The sequence below is a fragment of the Myxocyprinus asiaticus genome, chromosome 39 (genome assembly GCF_019703515.2).
Source record: "Myxocyprinus asiaticus isolate MX2 ecotype Aquarium Trade chromosome 39, UBuf_Myxa_2, whole genome shotgun sequence".
Taxonomy (NCBI): domain Eukaryota; kingdom Metazoa; phylum Chordata; class Actinopteri; order Cypriniformes; family Catostomidae; genus Myxocyprinus; species Myxocyprinus asiaticus.
In genome coordinates, this window is record NC_059382.1 from 757,501 (window position 1) to 776,961 (window position 19,461).

The following is a 19,461-nucleotide window of genomic DNA, read 5'->3' on the forward strand; positions in this document are numbered from 1 at the left end:
CACATTTCAGGAAGTCAAACTACTAATGAATTATTGATGTTCAGGTGTACTGACTCTCAACATTAAACTGGAATACGAGAAAGGATTTTAACATAAAAAGCAATAAATTCACAAATAAAAACTGTCTCTTTAAGGAGCAGAGTTAGGGTGTATTAATTATAATAAGCATAATAAAAAATAAAAAAAGGCCTATCATGACATACCGTACAAACGTGTGTGTGTGTGCAGCCGAAGTACCGGAGTAGTTCAGGGGAGAGCATGACTGCAGAAGAGGATCATAGTAAAGCTCTGAGTGTGAGCGGACCATCACCTTTACTCAGGACATCCAGTGGCACACACACACGCACACGACCCATCCCGCGACCACGATCTGTACGGAGTGTGAATTCAGGTCAGCAGCTTACACACACAAACACAGAAAAATACACACAAATAAAATAGCAACTCCAAGAAGTCTATAGAAAACATTCAGTCACTATCATAACAGACTGTGTGTGTGTGTGTGTGTGTGTGTGTGTGTGTGTGTGTGTGTGTGTGTGTGTGTGTGTGTGTGCGTGTGTGTGTGTGTGTGTTGCTGTTCTACTGCAGATCCATCATCATTCTCTAGTTTTCACACTGATCCTCCTGCAGAACTTCAGCCTCCTGAACTGCCACCAAAGGACAGAAGACGCAGACAAGCCCCACAGGTGCCTCCTGCCTCACTCTTACAGTGAATCTTAAAAGAATGTCACACTTTCATAGCTCAAGCGTGAATCTTGCTGTTTGCATTACTTCAATGCAGCTTCAATACACATTTGAGGTATGAAAATGTGACATTTACTGTATATTGTAGAAGAAAATGTCCACATATCATCAAGTAATTTTAAAGGGATAGTTCACCCAAAAATTTTAATTCTCTCATTATTTACTCACCCTCATGATATCTCAGGTGTGTATGACTTTCTTTCTTCACCAGAACACATTTGAAGAAAAATTGAAAAATATGTCAGCTCAGAAGGTCCTTAAAATGCAAGTGAATGGAGATTTCTCTTTTGAAGCTCCAAAAATCACAGACAGTCATCATAAACCTCATCCATATGACTCCAGCGGTTAAATTAATGCCTTTTAATCATTAATCATTTTTGTTTAGTAGAATCAACATTATAAATATTGCTCCGTACTATACCGTACACAGCTGGTTGACAGCAAGCCCGGTGACTGAAACCCCCCTGAAAGCATTGATCTACATATTAAACCCATCAAATTACCTTTCTGTTGTTTCTTTAACCCTTGTGTTGTGTTCGTTTTGTGCTAACACATTTTTTATTCCCGGTCAAAAATGACCGGCCCACTAAGATTGTTTATAAATGTCTCATATTGCATATATTATCACAAGATATTGCATTAGATCTTTTTATCAACTTCTTTTTTAGTAATTATGACAAGTTTTGCACTACTTTTTTGAACATAATTTTAAAAAATTAAATTTTTTTGATCGAAGGATTCATTGAAGTTGAGTTTTAGTGTACATAAATATAATAAACAGAAGTGTCTTTTTGTCATGTTTTTCCTTATTACTTCCTGAAACATACATATAACATAGACAATGACATATCATAACTTACAGCAGACTATCCCGATTCAAACGAGCCCAAACACAACATAATATGATCAGTATATCTTGATATATTCCTCAAAGAGTGTACATGGAAAGATGATGCACAAGAGAGCGCTCAACATACATCGTGTGTGTGTGTGTGTGTGTGTGTGTGTGTATGTGCACATGTCTGAAGACTTTGTGTGTGCAAACACACATCCACATATGTGTTCATCTAAAGGACTGGAATGCTCCTGATTGGGATGCTCCTGACTGGGATGCTCCTGAGGCAATTGCAATGGCCGGTCATTTTTGACCGGGAACACAACAAGTGTAGCAAAATGAAATAAAACCCAAAAAAATATAAAGAAAATGGTCCATATTTGTTTTGTGTGTTTTCAGATACCATATATGAACAGTCAAGGAATTTTATTTCAACTGGATTAAGTAAAAAAAAAAAAAAAAAAACCTGTAAGAAAGAAAAGACATCTGGGTCAAAATGACCAGAACACAAAATAAGGGTTAATTAACCTCTTGGTTGATTTTTAACCGATAGTATTAGTTGAACAAATTGTTAATGCCGGTTAATTGGTTAACCGGTGAACCATCTAAAGGCTCAGAAATGCTAATTTTCTTCTGGGTTTTTGGACTACAACCTGAACAGCTCAATTCTGTCTCGAAGTCTCTGTTTGACTGCTGTCAGGATGTAAAAGCTTGATAAATAGCTTCCAAATTTTCTGGAGTCTTTCAGCTGTTAGACGTGATTCTGAAACAGAAGTTTTTGTCTTTTCTGACTCAAATATGACTGTAACCAATAATCTGTGGTCTAATCTACAGTAGACAGGCAGAAACATCAGATGTTTGCGTGTAACACACACACTAATATCACATATGTTTGTTTGTTTGTTCAGGATCCAGTGGAGTGTGTCAGTCCAGTGATCAAGAAGCCACCGGTATGGTATTCTGAACTCACTTCCTTTTGCTCTAATTCTTCCCAAGACAATGAAATAATGGTGAATAACGTGTTTCTGACAGATTGTGTTCAGGAAGGTTTTTCATGGCTGTCCACTGAAGGTGAACTGCTCCACCCCGTGGGAACACACCGTCACTAAAGGTAAACACCCGGCCGCACGGCTGACCTGACATCTGCTCGTGGAAAACATCCGTGATGATTCTCTTGTGTTTGTGTTCAGAACAACACCTGATCTTTGGCGCAGATGAGGGAATCTTCACACTAAACCTGAACAGCTCTGAGACCACCATGGAGCTGGTGAGAGAAAACTACAGATTGTTCAGACAGTGCGCAGGACTCGTTTGCTGGACAGCAAAGAACACATAAGATTAAATTCACATTGTGTTGTAATGTTTTAGGAATGTCAAATAATGTTGTTGGAGTATTGTCCTGAAACTGTTGCAAACAATGTCTCAAAAACCCCTGAAATTTAAACTTAAACCGCATGTTACAAATTCTTCAGAAATTAATATGCATGTAGCACGTTCAATTATCAAGCACTAATTTCTCTAAAAATATCAAATTAAAATTACAATTCCTCTTCAGCTCTTTCCAGGCAAGTGTGTGTGGCTGTACACCATTGGAAACATTTTAATGTCTGTGTCAGGTGAGATTCACTCACAGTCAGAAAGATGTTTGAAATAAGAAATAGTTTATCATGAAACTGAATAATGTGTGTGTGTGTGTAACAGGGAAGTCTTCTCAGCTTCACTCTCACTCTCTGAAGGAACTGTATGAACAGACGCGCAGAGAGCACCGGATAGTTGCCTTGCCAACACACAGACTGTTGCCACGGTAACTACCTCCTTTTGTCACACATATACACAAAAATACATATGACAAACGGTCTCTTTAATGCCTCAATTATTTTTACTAGACAGAAATTGAGACTTTTGCTGATGGTTCCTGCATCTCAGATGTTTCTCCTTAGTAGAGTTTCACGAGAGATCTCAACAGTGTCTCAAACTGGGGTCTGGGTATCTCAGCGAGTATTGATGCTGACTATCACCCCTGGAGTCGTGAGTTTGAATCCAGGGCGTGCTGAGTGACTCCAGCCAGGTCTCCAAAGTAACCAAACTGGCCCGGTTGCTAGGGAGGGTAGAGTCACATGTGGTTTAGAGATTAGTGGTTCTCGCTCTCAATGGGGCGTGTGGTAAGTTGTGCGTGGATCGTGGAGAGTAGCATGAGTCTCCACATGCCGTGAGTCTCCACGGTGTCATGCACGACGAGTCACGTGATAAGATGCACGGATTGACGATTCAGAAGCGGAGGCAACTGAGACTTGTCCTCCGCCACTCGGATTGAGGCGAGTAATCGCGCCACCACGAGGACCTACTAAGTAGTGGGAATTGGTCATTCCAAATTGGGAGAAAAGGGGATAAAAAAAAAAAAACAGTGTCTCAAACTGTACTCAGATTTGCCACGAGATCAAAGTCTGCAAACAAAAAGTCAGAGATCTCAGTATGAACTCTCATCAAATTCTTCCACATGCATTTTGTAGCTGTATACTCTTAAGGGGGTCACTCACCAGATGCGTTCTAAAATTCGAAACAATTGTTTTCTATGAAGGTACATACACACAGCCACCACTCGGCGTCTGTCTGCGGCGCCCAGCTACGACACCGGTGGCTACTCAAAACATGCAAAGTTTTCCATTAAATTTGACCCAAATCATTATCAAAGGACAGTGATTATTTACTCTAGCCATCACTGGATACAGGATATTGGGTATGTTACATTCAGAAATTATCTTCCCTATGCCCTATTCCCTTCAAAGTCTTTACCATCCACTGTGAGAGCTTTGAAAAGCTAAAAGGTGTGGGGCTCAACAATAAGGGTCATTCAGAACTCACTTTTTAAGTAATTTTTATTGGAAATTCAGTTTGAAGCGATCTTACAGCATGACCTCCGTTCAAAGGGCCCTTCGGAGGGTGACTTATCCCGTTTGGAATGCCGAGATTGTGTTAATGTATCTTTCATATAGCCTACACAATGTATTTTCAGTTACAAGTATGTCTTTTTGTGGTTTGACAGCTTGAATGAAACCTCTTCATACAGAGAAATTGCATAATAAACTTCTCCGTTTCCTTCAGTTTGCGTAGTTAATCCAGCTTCATACACTAACCTGCAAACTCATCAACGTCAGTTTTTCATTCTTGAAGAATTACAAAAACCTTCGTTACTTTTGTGTGCATGATGATTAGATACACAACTTTGGACTGCCACCTGCACCGCATCGTCGCATCCTGTCTTACCCGTGACGCGACTCGGTGTGGTGCTTCTCGTCCGGTGTGCGACCGCCTTTAGTGTAGGTCAGCTACTGCCTACACTGTATCTATTATAGGAATTGTTGGAGAAACATCTGGGACAAAGTTGATACTTAATGAAAAAATTGAGAACTCCATTAATTATCTTGAGCTTTAACACATACAGTGGACTAATTGCAAACAATTGCAATTGTTGTCCTAACTTTGTAAACATGTAATTCTGGTTCTGTTCACTCTACCTCATTTTGAAAAGTCTTATTTCATTCCACTAGATGGCAGCAAGTACTAGAAAAAAATAATTATTCCTCTACCACCTTCCATCACAATATACAGATCTGAAATGTAGGTGGCGCTCAAACACATCTCAGCTCTCACAGATGTGCTCGTCCATAGACATTCAGTCTAATTTTCAGTTCATGCACCATCCTCTGTGTTTCATTGAATATCCCGGCCTCTGAGTGGACTAGAAGCTCAATCTAAGTGTCATTATACAGCTGAGATTCTCCCTTTTGCGAAGATATATAATGTTGTCATATATTATCATCAATAGTCAAAAATATATTTTTATAATTATTAGTTTTGCATGCTTTTCCTGCTGGATCGCATATTTTATTCTGGACATCTAAGATATAACATTGGATTATTCAGCACAAGCAAGCTCACAGACAAGTAAACAATGGCTCATTGTTTAGAAAACAGCCTAAGGTAAGAGCAGATATGATCAGCAGTAATGATCGCTGCATAAAAGAGATGTTTGTATTTGATGACATACAGAAATCTTATTTCACTTTGTGATTCTTTTGAAAATTTTTTGAACTGTGGTATTACAGCAACAAAATAAACTATACAGTCACATTCATGAGAATTCCATGAGAGCTTTCATTTGATATATGATTTGTCCATTTAGGTGCTAGGTGAAGGACTTTTATTTTCATATAAATATTTCTACACCATAACCTCTAGGGGGCGCTTTTCTGCGACGCAAATGTTTTTAGGCTTTATTTTGTTATTTTATGGTACAGGTAATATAATTGCAGAAGTGATGGATTCTAAGCTTTCAAATGATACTCCATATGTCTGACTTATGTATACGGGGACTTTTATTCACGTGGCTCATTGAGCACGTTACCGTGGAGACATAGCGTGTGTGGAGGCTTCACGCTATTCTCCGCGGCATCCACGCACAACACATCACACGCCCCAATGAGAGCGAGAACCACATTATAGCGACCACAGGGAGGTTACCCCATGTGACTCTACCCTCCCTAGCAACTGGGCCAATTTGGTTGCTTAGGAGACCTGACTGGAGTCACTCAGCACACCTTGGATTCAAACTCGTGACTCCAGGTGTGATAGTCAGCGTCAATACTCGCTGAGCTACACAGACCCCCCTTGTATACGAGGACTTTAACCTTTAAAGTGTAAACTATTTTTGCGATAAAAACTATATTTGCGACCTGTTGACATTAAAGCAAAACATGATCCGGCCCATTAATGAGACATTCAAGTAATGACGACTGCCTGAACTGTCTTTATGAGTCATGTTTAACTACATTAGTGAGGACATGTTCAAAACTTTGGCCTTTTCAAAAAAAAGTCAAACCTTTACTCACACACACACACACACACACACACTCAATTTAATCTCACAGCTTTCTCATTGTCTCGTAACAGGAAGTTTGCAATCAGCACAAAGATTCCAGATACAAAAGGCTGCAGAACATGTTCAGTGGGTGAGATCACATCACAGTTTGAGTCAAATACAACAAGTGCTTTACATGAATAAAGCATTTTAATACTTCACTCTGTATGTGTGTGTGTGCAGCTCAGAACACTCAGACTGGGTGTGTGTTCCTGTGTTGTGCGCTGGAGTGCAGTGTTGTTCTGTTGCAGTGGTATGAACCCATGCACAAGTTCATGCTCATCAAGGTGAGTGACTCTTCAACGGCGGGGAAATCTTTAATTGAACTGGTCAAAAAGACAGTGCAGTCAATGTGGCCTCAAATGTCTCGAATGTCGCAAAATCTCAAGAAAAATAAGAAATAAGAAATAATATATTTAGTATGAAGAAAATGAAGCCTCACAATTAATCACGTTTCCCTCGAAGGCCTCATTGCATTGAGATGTAATGCATCTCAGTGTTTAACTTTAAGTTCTTTGTGCATGTCTCATTATTCTCTGAATACTCTCATACATTGTTTTGGGGTTTTACAGCTGAAGTGTGTAATTTCTGCGCCACCAAACAGAATTTCAAAAAGAAACTTTTTCTAAACAGCTTTCTGGATACACCCCCTGTCTGCAGTTGATCAAACAAAGAGATAGCCCCGCCCCCCATCTCATGCCATTGGTTGAATGATGCTGTTGGGGCGGGTCTAAGCGGGTTGGTCAAAATAAACAGAGCGATTTTTATAGCACCACAGAGACACAGTGTTTACAGCTTTTAAGAAAATAAACCTCTAAATGGCTTACTAATAGTTATTTCTGCCTATTAAGCTGTGATAGAAGAAAGTATTTTAACACCGAAAACGTTACATACTGCAGCTTTAAATGAGCATTACAACAAATACTACCATGATGTTTAAATGCTTCGATGTTGGATACGTCGATATGAGTCGGGCATTCGTTATTATGACGTCACACATTCAAGTCGGAAGAAGCTAAACTACAAGAAATACATTTCTAAAGACATTTCTGTTATGCCAGTAAACAAGCATAAGTGAATACACCTGCATCACTTTTACATGACCTATATATGATTTATTAATGCATGATATCTTGCATAAATCAAATCGAGTCATTAGCTTTATATTAGTTTACTATATGATTTTATATATAACAAATTAATGTTATTTATTAGCACATAATATAAAGCACAGAAAATTTTGCTAAATCATTTGCCATCATCTTTCATCTCGACACGTTCCTTCCTACGTCACAACTCAGGAATAATCTAGAATTCTGAGTTTCCCACTGATAAATATGACTTCACCCGGTCACTCGTGTGCTCGACTCCATTTGAAGTCCGCATGAGAACATGTCAGTGTGTCTATATTATGACATTTCTCACAGATTTTTGAGACAGAATTAATAACAGTCAGCGTCTCGTAGAATCTAAGGCCACGTCCACACTACACTGTAAAAAATGTCCATAATTTTATTGGTAAAAGAATGTACAAATGCTACAGGAAAAAAACATGAATTGGTTAATGGGTAGTTACCATAACATATGGTAAAAATGATCATATATTTATCAAGGCAATACATGTGATTTAACAGTAAAATATTCTAAAAATTGTGTTTTTTTAGATGTAAAAAGTCTAATTTTACCGTATAATTGAAACTAAATTTTTTTTTTGATTTTATGGTTAACTATTATTAAAACTATAATCTGGCGTTCCCATAAATCCTGCGTTGGAAATATTTTATGGAAATAGTTATGTTTAGTCCTATTTTTTATATCAGTTATGTACATTGGTGTGTTCTATGTCATACAACTTATTTGATGTCGTTTATTTAATGTTTATTGGATTATTTTTGTGTCACACTTGTTACCTTGATGGTGTTGTGTGTTTGTGTCTCTACGTGTGTATTAATCATTGCTTCTGGAATATGGAAGTTTATTGATGACAAATGTCTTTGAAACAGGAAAAAAAACACACTGAATTGCACTAATTGAAAAATAAACGCATTGCATTAACAGTGATTACATTTTTTGGTGATGCATTTTCATACGGTTGTATATTTAAGCTGTGAATATTTCAATTAAAAAAACAGGTAATATTTGGTCTATTATATTTCGCTTTGCAAATTCATCTCTAAAATTTCAGTGGTTAAAATTCGGTTGGAAATTCAACCTTGTATGAAGATTGTGCATCTGCACACTGTTGGTTTTCCTGCAATGCGAGAATGTACAAGGTTGAATTTTTTGCATTAAAACATTCATAATTTAGTAATATATGACCCTGTCTCTGGCCCTCTGTCTGAAGCGCTAGGTTTTGGCATAAGCGCCTCGTTAAAACTTCATACATATGCCCACTGTTCTGATTGGCTAACATCATGCAGCCCCTCAAATTCAGCCATTTTTGAAACTCAATCGGAAGAAAATGAACAAGCTCCACAACATTATAAAACTACATTTCAGTGGTTACACGTAACACACATCCAATACATAGCATCTGAATATATTAAACTGTTCATCTCAAGCACAACTGTTAACACTCACACCCTGTCTACACCGGATGCGAGAGGCAATATTAATTAATGATGCTGTCTACCAGGGTAGCTCAGTGGTAAAATACGCTGGCTATCACCCCTGGAGTTCGCTAGTTTGCTAGTTCAAGTGCCAGGGTGTGCTGAGTGACTCCAGCCAGGTCTTCTAAGCAACCAAATTGGCCCGGTTGCTAGGGAGGGTAGAGTCACATGGTGTAACCTCCTCGTGGTCGCTATAATGTGGTTCGTTCTTGGTGGGACACGTGGTGAGTTGAGCTTGGTTGCCGCGGTGGATGGCATGAAGCCTCCACCAACGCACATCTGATAAGATGCAAATGAGATTCGTCTTCCACCACCCGGACTGAGGCAAATCATTATGCGACCACAAGGACTTAGAGCTCATTGGGAATTGGGCATTCCAAATTGGGAGAAAATGGGGAAAAATGTCCCCCAAAAAAACAAAAATAAATTATGCTGTCTACCATGAAAGCATCCGTTGCGGCATGTTGCATTGCGCCAACAGTAACCAGATCTCCTGTTCCATTTTAGCGCTGCACACGCTGGCGCTACTACTACCAACTACACAAATAAACTGTTTAGAAAGTTTGTGTCAACTCGTAAGGTGTAGTCAGCCTCAAGCCGTTGCATCGCATCACGTCAACGTCTGATAGTTTAAAGTGCTGACATGGTACAAGGTTGAATTTCCAACCAAATTGTAACCACCTGAAATTTTAGAGGCAAACTTGCAATGTACTGTAAATTATAATGGATGATTATTTCCTGTTGAATATTATAGATATTATAGAATTTATAATACTGATATTTTGTGCAAAATATTTTGAATTGAAATATTCACAGCTTAAATATACAATCATGTGGATAAAATCAAATTGCATCCACAATAAATGCAAGCACTGTTAATGCAATGTGCTTTTTTTGTTTCAAAGACACCTCCATACTAGAAGAGTCACTCTTGATGAACTTTAAGTCATAATGTGGTCTTTTGTGGTGATTAACAATACATTTTAAATTGAAAAGCATATGGATAATACAAACGGTAGTGAACTGATAAATATACAGGCATCATAATGGCATCCCGTAAAGCCTGAAACGTAACACAGTTTAGTGTGGACGTGGCCTCATTTACTCTGTTCTTGTATCATTGTGATCTCACAGCAATTTGATTTCCCGCTGCCGAGTCCTCTGCGTGTGTTTGAGATGCTGGTGGTTCCGGACCAGGAGTATCCGCAGGTGAACATCAGAGTCAGCAGAGGAACCAGCCCGACACAACCCGTCCAGCTCGGATACATCGACCTCAACTCAAACACATCCTGGTTCGCTGATACCGGACTCGGTACGGATCCACACACATACACAATCAGCAGTACACATTAAATATCTAAACAGAATGTCCTAACACTGTTTTCTGTGTGTCTCTCAGAGAGTCGCAGTGCTGACAGAGTTCAGCTGAATCAGTTGGACAGTGACACACTGCTGGTTTTGATTGACAGTGAGTAACAGAGTTTACACCCCGTTACACATATGTAATTTTAAAGAAATTTTCCTTTAAGGAAGGGTTAAAGCAGTGGTTTTCAAAGTGTGGGGCAGAGATTGGCTCCTCAGATCTCAGTCTCTTTCACACTTTCAAAATATCTGTGACAACACATCACACGCAAGAACCAATGTGTGCAGTTTCTTAATTAAGCTGTTCCTCAAGTCTTGTTTGTACTTTCGCCTGGCACCAAAGTGTGTCCTCTCTTAATGTGTCTGGTGTCTATATGTGTTTGTGTGGCAGAAGATTTTCTAGTTTCAAAAAATAAATAATTGAGAACCACTGGGTTAAAGGAATATATAAGGGTTATTTTCAATTTAAAGTCAATTTACCACATCTGTCAATTAGGGGTCGGTAAAAATTCCAATTTTCCAATGCATCACGATCTTCATTTGAACAACCCCGATTCTTAGAGGTCATTAAATGCTCTTTTTTAAAGTTTTATTATCTTCCCTGAGGTCCACTGATAATGTTAGTAACCTTTTTTTGCATTAAAACATTCATAGGTGTAGTCAGCCTCAAGCCGTTGCATCACATCACGTCAACATTTGATAGTTTAAAGTGCTAACATCCTGTTTACACCGTGCATCTTATCACGTGACTCGTTGTACATGACACCACAGAGACTCACAGCATGTGGAGGCTCATGCTACTCTCCACGATCCACACACAACTTACCACACGCCCCATTGAGAGCGAGAACCACTAATCGCAACCACGAGATGGTTACCCCACGTGACTCTACCCTCCCTAGCAACCGGGCCAATTTGGTTGCTTAGGAGACCTGGCTGGAGTCACTCAGCACGCCCTGGATTCGAACTCACGACTTCAGGTGTGATAGTCAGCGTCAATACTCACTGAGATACCCAGACCCCCGGGTCCAAGTGTTTTTAACTGCCACATCCTTCAATAACAGTTCCTTTGCAAAGCTTGAATCGTTTTATGACTGGTTCACAAGCCATCCACTTTGATATGAGCTGAAATACGTTGAAGACATATCCAGTTTACAGTATCATCCTGCACTGAAATGCACATCACCGGAAACGCATCTAAATGGTTAAAGACGTCCACCAAGTGCTTGCTTTTACACCAACAATTAAAAATAGTGCAGATGGCCAAAAGAACGCATCCGTGACGCATTTATGCTCAAAACAAGGCAGCAGCTGAATGACAGAGAATAGATTCTCCTCTTCAAAGTCTTTTAAAAGCGGCCTGAGATGTGTATCAAGCAATCGAAGATGTCTATCTGTGCATGTTTAAATACAAAAATTATTTAAAACAGTCTAGAAGGGTCCCCTTTGATATTAAAGAATAGTGAGGCCACAGTAGGGCTATGTCCTTCTGTCTCTCTCTCTCCGAGTATGAACTGAAGAATCAGTGGGCGGGGCCAAGAATGTGATGATTTTAAGTAGACGTTAATGTTTTTGAGCTATAGAGGCGGTCATAAATTAATGTACCCCAAGTGACGTAGGTAATTCGCGGAAGTTGAGAATGAGGCGTTTTTGAAGTTTGGTTTCAATGTATGCTTTTATCGCATTTGGGTCTTATATGTCAAAATATCAAGGAAAATTTGATTCCTCATGACATGGCCCCTTTAAATCCCAAGATCAAATCTTTTACTCTATGCGCAACCTCCACTACAATGAGAGGAATTCACTTACATTTGCAACCAAATTCTGCACTATGCGACTCATGCATATATATTATATAAACTAATAATGGGCAAACAAGGAGGCGAGGTATGATGTAAGACAGAGAGACACGCGGCGACACAGAAACAATAACAAAGCCACGTGCTCTCACAAGACAACAAAACACCCGAATGGCATGAGTGCACATTGCCAAGACAATGAGGTGATATACGCTCATGCCAACTGACAAACAAGATGAGAGAATGCATAAAGAGAGAAAAAAGTGATTTTTTTGCAGTTTCCAGTAAATACACTTACAGTGGAAGTCTGTGGGGCAAGTGTGAAGCATTGTGAATAAACATTTAAAATATGCAACTATTACTCTGTTTTGAAAGTATAGTCATAACACTTAAATATTACACTTGTTCACATGAGAATAATGTGATAAAATCTCTAACCAACTTTATTTATATAAAATTATATCCAACGTCATGTCTTGACCCGCTAAAAAAGTCAAGCCGGTCACTTTCACTTGATATCTGCACAAGGATACCAGGAAGGAACTATATATGTAAATCACAAGCAATGTTCAGAAAAGCATACTGACATACTACTCAAACTTTTCTGCAACATTACAGCTTAAATAACAACACACATTTATACTGAAGAATTCATGATAGTGCTTACTACACTTGCCCCATAGACTTCCACTTTAAGTGAATTTACATGCAAGTACATTTTCCACTTGTTGTTTACAAACTGAGGGATGAGTCGAAATTATCATCTGGTATCTGACGCCTATGCGGTGTGTAGAGTTTGAGCTGAAAATAACCTGGAATATTCCTTCAACAGAAAGACTTTCACCGTTCATCTGTAGCATCTGTTTTATGAGAGGGGATCTCAAAGCGTCTGTGTGGAATATTCCATTCACACACACACAAAAACATACTCACACCTGTGTTCTTTTGTCATCATCAACTCAAATGTTACCGGATTATTCTGTTGTTGTCATGGCGCTGTGATGATGATGAGGTTTTGTGGTGAAACTGTTTTTCTCTTGGTCATCACAGACTCTGTACACACTGTCAATTTGGAGGGGTCAACAAAAAACCACAGACACCTACAGACTGACGTCAGCTTTAAATTAGACATCGACGCTGTGGGTAAGAAAGCGCATTACTGTGTGTCTCATCAATTTGATAAAGGAAATCTCTCCATTCATCATCCACAAACTGCATCTTCATGTTTGTGTATAGTGTATTATGACGACACGTTGATAGCGGTCTGGAAACACGGTTGGCAGAGGAGAGGTCAGGGCTTCTTGGAGATACTGCAGGAAATCACAGACCCCAAAAAAACCTTCCGCCTGGTTGGATCCGACAGGTACACACACACACACACACACACACCCCTTATAGATACACACAAATACACACAATGCACAATCCTGATAACATCCCGTCAACAGAACTGTTGTCTTGGAGAAACGAGCGTGTGATGACCAATCAGGACTCTGTAATCTCTACATCCTGGAGACGGTTGACTCCGCCCCTGTTTCCTGAGTGTGTGTGCTGTTATACAAAGTGTGGTCACTCCGGAAAACTCCATTAAATGTTCCTTAATTTACTGTATGTTAAACTCCTCCTGGTGTTAGTAAAGATGTCCATCTGAATGTAAAAACAAACAACACTTCTGTTTCTTCTGTGTCTGTGTTTGTGTGATTTCTCAGTGAACAGTCCATTCTTGAACCATTACGTGAAGCTCTGGTATCCCTGATAGCACACTTACATCACCCAGACGTCTATTTGTGGAAGATGTATTTTTAGATAGTTTGCTTATCTGGAAGACGTTTCCTCTCAGATGTCAATAAGACATTCAGCAGATGTTTATGATTTAGAATGTTTGCAAATCTGATCTTTTTTTTTTTCTCCCCTTTTCTCCCCAATTTGGAATGCCCAAATTCCAATGCACTCTTAAGTCCTCGTGGTGGCGGAGGACAAATCTCAGCTGCCTCCACGACTGAGATCGTCAATCCGCACATCTTATCACATGGCTTGTTGAGCGCGTTACCGCGGAGATGTAGCGCATGTGGAGGCTTCACGCTATTCTCCGCAGCATCCACACACAACTCACCACGCGTCCCACCGAGAGTGAGAACCACATTATAGCGACCACGAGGAGGTTACCCCATGTGACTCTACCCTCCCTAGCAACCGGGCCAATTTGGTTGCTTAGGAGACCTGGCTGGAGTCACTCAGCACGCCCTGGATTCAAACTCGCGACTCCAGGTGTGATAGTCAGCATCAATACTCGCTGAGATACCCAGCCCCTACAAATCTGATCTTTTTAAGATGTTTAGCAAATGTTATTTAGACCCAGATAGCACACGAACATCTCCGAGATGTCTGATTTAGATCTTTTCACCTGGAAAGCATCGCACTCTAATTAATATCTGCTATACATCTTAAAAAGATCCGATTTACAAACAATCTAAATCAAAAATGTCTCAAATACATCTGCTGAATGTAGGCATTGCAGGGATAATATCGGTGTGGATCTCTTTAACTTTGTTAGGAATTACAAATGTATAGATATCTGACCACAAACTGTCAGTAAAGAGCGAAGGAAAATCCTGCTTCCACTTCACAACTGTTGAGGAAAGTAACTTATACCTTTAGTTTTATTTATTTTCCTAATGTGAGAGTTTTTACATTTTCTATCCATAATATCAGTGCCTCCAATAGTAAGACATGGAAGTAGTCCAGCTGCATAATTATATATACATGTACGTTTTGCTTTAACGAGGTGGAGTAATTTTGGAGAAATACAGCTAACAACTCTTAAATATTCCTTTTGAGGTGCATTATCACTGTTATATTAAAGGGGTCATGAAATGCAATTTTTAAATAATTTTGTTATCTTCCCTGAGGTCCACTGATAATATCAGTACAGTTTTTTGCACAAAAACTGTCATAGTTTAATAATAAATGATAATTTTCCATCCAGTCTCTGGCCCTCTCGGTTTTGGTCTCAGTGTCTCCATTAAACTTCAATGTAAACGCCCACTGTTCTGATTGGCCCCTCAAATTCAGCCATATTTGAAACTCAATTGGAAGAGAATAAACAAGCGCTCCACAACATTATAAAACTCCATTTCAAGGTTTACATATAACGCACGTCGCATCCCATTGCAGTCAAGTCCAAGTGTTTTTAACAGCCCCATTCTTCAATAACAGTTCCTTTGCAATGCTGAATCGCATTACGACTGGTTCACAAGAAGTCCACGCTGATATTCGCACATATACAATCCAAAGCACGGTCAAACATAACGCACAAACATAAGTGGCGCAGATCGCCAGAAATGCATCCAAACGGTTAAAGATGTCCAGCTAGTAAATACAACTGAGCAATGTCTCGTGACCTCAGTTTTCAAAACGAGACGTTTCAAATAGGTGGGAACTATAAAGGCTCTTTTTAGACTGGGGAGGAAGTTTTGAGTTCTGAAATTTACAGTATGATTTATAGTACATAAAATGCATAGACTATCATTTAATTGCTAACAAAAGTCTTCATCAGCCAACTAACAAAGTACAATGCATCTATGTGAACTTCTGCAGTTATTCATTTTAAACCATGACTTGCACTGCACATAAATATCTAATATTGTCATTATATTCATGTTGTTTAGTCAGAGGGGAACTGGCACCCACAGTGAGTCTGGTTATACTAGTATTTTTTAATAAATCAACAACAAAAATGATGCCTTTGTCACACTAGTCTTGTGTTTGAGTAATACATGTTGATTATTCCTAATAATACATGTGTGGGGGGAGAAATTGTGTTTGTAGAGTATTCTCCATGCCTCTAGAGCTTGTTTATGAAAATGTGATAGTTTAATAGGGAGTTTACTGCATTTAAAGTCACAAGAGAGCAAAACTTGAGTCCACCACATCTATTAAAAATTACATTATAAAAAATATAATTATTTCCATCGACACAGTGTTTGATCCAATTAATTTATAATGTTTATAGTGCTGATTTCTTCTATGGCGCCATCATTACTGTCAATCACAACAAGTGTGTGTGTGCAGCGACACCTGCCGGTCACATCTGTCAGAAGTATTTTAAATTACTGTTTTTCTCAATCACTTTGGCACAATCGTCGAATGACTACTAAACTTCGTCAAACTATATGACTGACTATATGAACATTAGGTAATTTGTTCACATGACTATAGTCATTTATAATTGCTTTTGGCACAAAATGCATTGAGTAAGCCTTGCAGATCAAAATAGTTTGCATTCATTTGCTATTGAATGATATCACTCTCAAATGCAAATATACACGTTCATTGTGTAAATCCCTACATGCTAAATAGCACAACCAACAATCACAATAACCTGTGGTATTGTTGTAATAGTTGTCAGATGGATAGACTTAAGCTAGATGGGGAACAATTCAATTTCCTCACAATTTAGAGCAACCAAATGCAAATGCTGTCCAATTTAGCTGACAGGTGAAACTAATAACCTATCAGTTCTCAAACTTATACTGCAAGGGTAAGACTGAGTTTCACTGCTGCTGAATATGGAGCAGGCAGGACAAGGAAGAGCCAGAGAAAGGCAAAGGCACAGAGAAATCTCAAATGAGATATGGGCAACAATTACAGTGCATCCGGAAAGTATTCACAGCATAGGGACTTTTTCCACATTTTATGTTACAGCCTTATTCCAAAATGGATTAAATTCATTATTTTCCTCAGAATTCTACAAACAATACCCCATAATGACAACGTGAAAGAAGTTTGTTTGAAATCTTTGCAAATTTATAAAAAAAAATAAATAAATAAATAAATAAAATCACATGTACATAAGTATTCACAGCCTTTGCTCAGTACTTTATTGAAGCACCTTTGGCACCAATTACAGCCTCAAGTCTTTTTGAGTATGATGCTACAAGCTTGGCACACCTATTTTTGGGCAGTTTCTCCCATTCTTCTTTGCAGGACCTCTCAAGCTCCATCAGGTTGGATGGGGAGCGTCGGTGCACAGCCATTTTCAGATCTCTCCAGAGATGTTCAATCGGGTTCAAGTCTGGGCTCTGGCTGGGCCACTCAAGGACATTCACAGAGTTGTCCTGGAGCCACTCCTTTGTTATCTTGGCTGTGTGCTTAGGGTCGTTGTCCTGTTGGAAGATGAACCTTCACCCCAGTCTGAGGTCCAGAGCGCTCTGGAGCAGGTTTTCATCAAGGATGTCTCTGTACATTGCTGCATTCATCTTTCCCTCGATCCTGACTAGTCTCCCATTTCCTGCCGCTGAAAAACATCCCCACAGCATGATGCTGCCACCACCATGCTTCACTGTAGGGATGGTATTGGCCAGGTGATGAGCGGTGCCTTGTTTCCTCCAGACATGACGCTTGCCATTCAGGCCAAAGAGTTCAATCTTTGTTTCTCATGGTCTGAGAGTCCTTCAGGTGCCTTTTGGCAAACTCCAGGCAGGCTGTCATGTGCCTTTTACTGAGGAGTAGCTTCCATCTGGCCACTCTACCATACAGGCCTGATTGGTGGAGTGCTGCAGAGATGGTTGTTCTTCTGGAAGGTTCTCCTCTCTCCACAGAGAAATGCTGGAGCTCTGTCAGAGTGACCATCGGGTTCTTGGTCACCTCCCTGACTAAGGCCCTTCTCTCCCGATCGCTCAGTTTGGCCGGGCGGCCAGCTCTAGGAAGTGTCCTGGTGGTTCCAAACTTCTTCCATTTATGGATGTTGGAGGCCACTGTGCTCATTGGGACCTTCAATGCTGCAGAAATTTTTCTGTACTCTTCCCCAGATCTGTGCCTCAATACAATCCTGTCTCGGAGGTCTACAGACAGTTCCTTGGATTTCATGGCTTGGTTTGTGCTCTGACATGCACTGTTAACTGTGGGACCTTATATAGACAGGTGTGTGCCTTTCCAAATCATGTCCAATCAACTGAATTTACCACAGGTGGACTCCAATCAAGTTGTAGAAACATCTCAAGGATGATCAGTGGAAACAGGATGCACCTGAGCTCAATTTTGAGTGTCATGGCAAAGGCTGTGAATACTTATGTACATGTGATTTCTTTTTATTTATTTATTTTTTATAAATTTGCAAAGATTTCAAACAAACTTCTTTCACATTGTCATTATGGGGTATTGTTTGTAGAATTTTGAGGAAAATAATGAGTTTAATCCATTTTGGAATAAGGCTGTAACATAACAAAATGTGGAAAAAGTGAAGCGCTGTGAATACTTTCCGGATGCACTGTATAGACCATGTCATCAACCATGGCCCAAGTATGACACAGGCTGGTTGGAGAGTGCAGCCTAATCTGGGCTGGGCCCTGGTGTCGTCAATAGTCCAGACATTCAGGAGAGAAAACAGGTGTGTAATTAAATATTGTACTGCAATAATCCTTCACACTGGTATTCCAGTAAACTTGGCCAATGCATGTGTCACACTCCTGTTCTATCCACTCTGTACGGGACTTGAACCAGTGTCTCCGGCATAGGAGGTAGGTGCGCTAACAAGGAGGCTAAAGGCTCTACCGTCAGTCACTAGTGCACCTCTTGAGGTCAGGAGAGTGAGGTTTATACACACTGAACAGCTATCTATCAGCCAGCCACCATTACACTCACCCCCATAAACCTCACTGCCATCTGGGTCACGGCATCATTGTGACACTCCTGTTCTACCCACTCCATACAGGACTTGAACTGGCATCTCTGGCATGAGATGCGGGTGTGCTAACAAGGAGGCTACAGCCTCTAGCGTCAGTTGCTTGTGCGCCTATTGACGTCAGGCGAGTGAGGTTTATACACATTGCACAGCTACAGTATCTATCTGTTAGCTGGCTCCCGTTACACATGTCTCAGAATTTATGTAGAATACATTGACTTTACTGTGCTGTATTTTCTATTTAGGATTGAGCGTCTGCCGCATGGTGGTAGCAGAAGATTAGTTTTCACTGCTCAACAAGAACTTGAAATTTGTAATGTGGTCGTAGCAAACAATGCTATTAGACTAAAAAATATTCAAAGTGCTGTCATGCAAGATGACGGCATCTTTCAGGATGTCAACACCGTCAGACTCCCCACAACTGATAGAGTGCTGAAGAGAAATCAGATTGCAATGAAGCAACTCTACAAGGTACCTTTTGAGAGGAATGGTGAGAGAGTGAAGGAGCTGAG

At 39.8% G+C, this 19,461-nt stretch overlaps 1 protein-coding gene across 1 annotated transcript in view; it reads left to right on the forward strand.

Annotated features, from left to right (window-relative positions):
• The window catches only part of LOC127430058 (mitogen-activated protein kinase kinase kinase kinase 5-like), a 42,762-nt gene extending 26,765 nt beyond the window's left edge, over positions 1 to 15,997 (forward strand). Inside the window, exons 19-32 of the mRNA XM_051679499.1 lie at positions 229 to 391; positions 589 to 686; positions 2,488 to 2,529; positions 2,612 to 2,690; positions 2,770 to 2,846; positions 3,135 to 3,195; positions 3,281 to 3,383; positions 6,530 to 6,588; positions 6,681 to 6,784; positions 10,241 to 10,418; positions 10,506 to 10,574; positions 13,318 to 13,410; positions 13,504 to 13,630; positions 13,716 to 15,997. Of these exons, the coding sequence (XP_051535459.1) occupies positions 229 to 391; positions 589 to 686; positions 2,488 to 2,529; positions 2,612 to 2,690; positions 2,770 to 2,846; positions 3,135 to 3,195; positions 3,281 to 3,383; positions 6,530 to 6,588; positions 6,681 to 6,784; positions 10,241 to 10,418; positions 10,506 to 10,574; positions 13,318 to 13,410; positions 13,504 to 13,630; positions 13,716 to 13,809 (1,347 nt within the window). The 3' untranslated portion in view covers positions 13,810 to 15,997. The remainder of the gene's footprint in view (positions 1 to 228; positions 392 to 588; positions 687 to 2,487; positions 2,530 to 2,611; positions 2,691 to 2,769; positions 2,847 to 3,134; positions 3,196 to 3,280; positions 3,384 to 6,529; positions 6,589 to 6,680; positions 6,785 to 10,240; positions 10,419 to 10,505; positions 10,575 to 13,317; positions 13,411 to 13,503; positions 13,631 to 13,715) is intronic.
• The last annotated feature ends 3,464 nt before the right edge of the window (positions 15,998 to 19,461 follow it).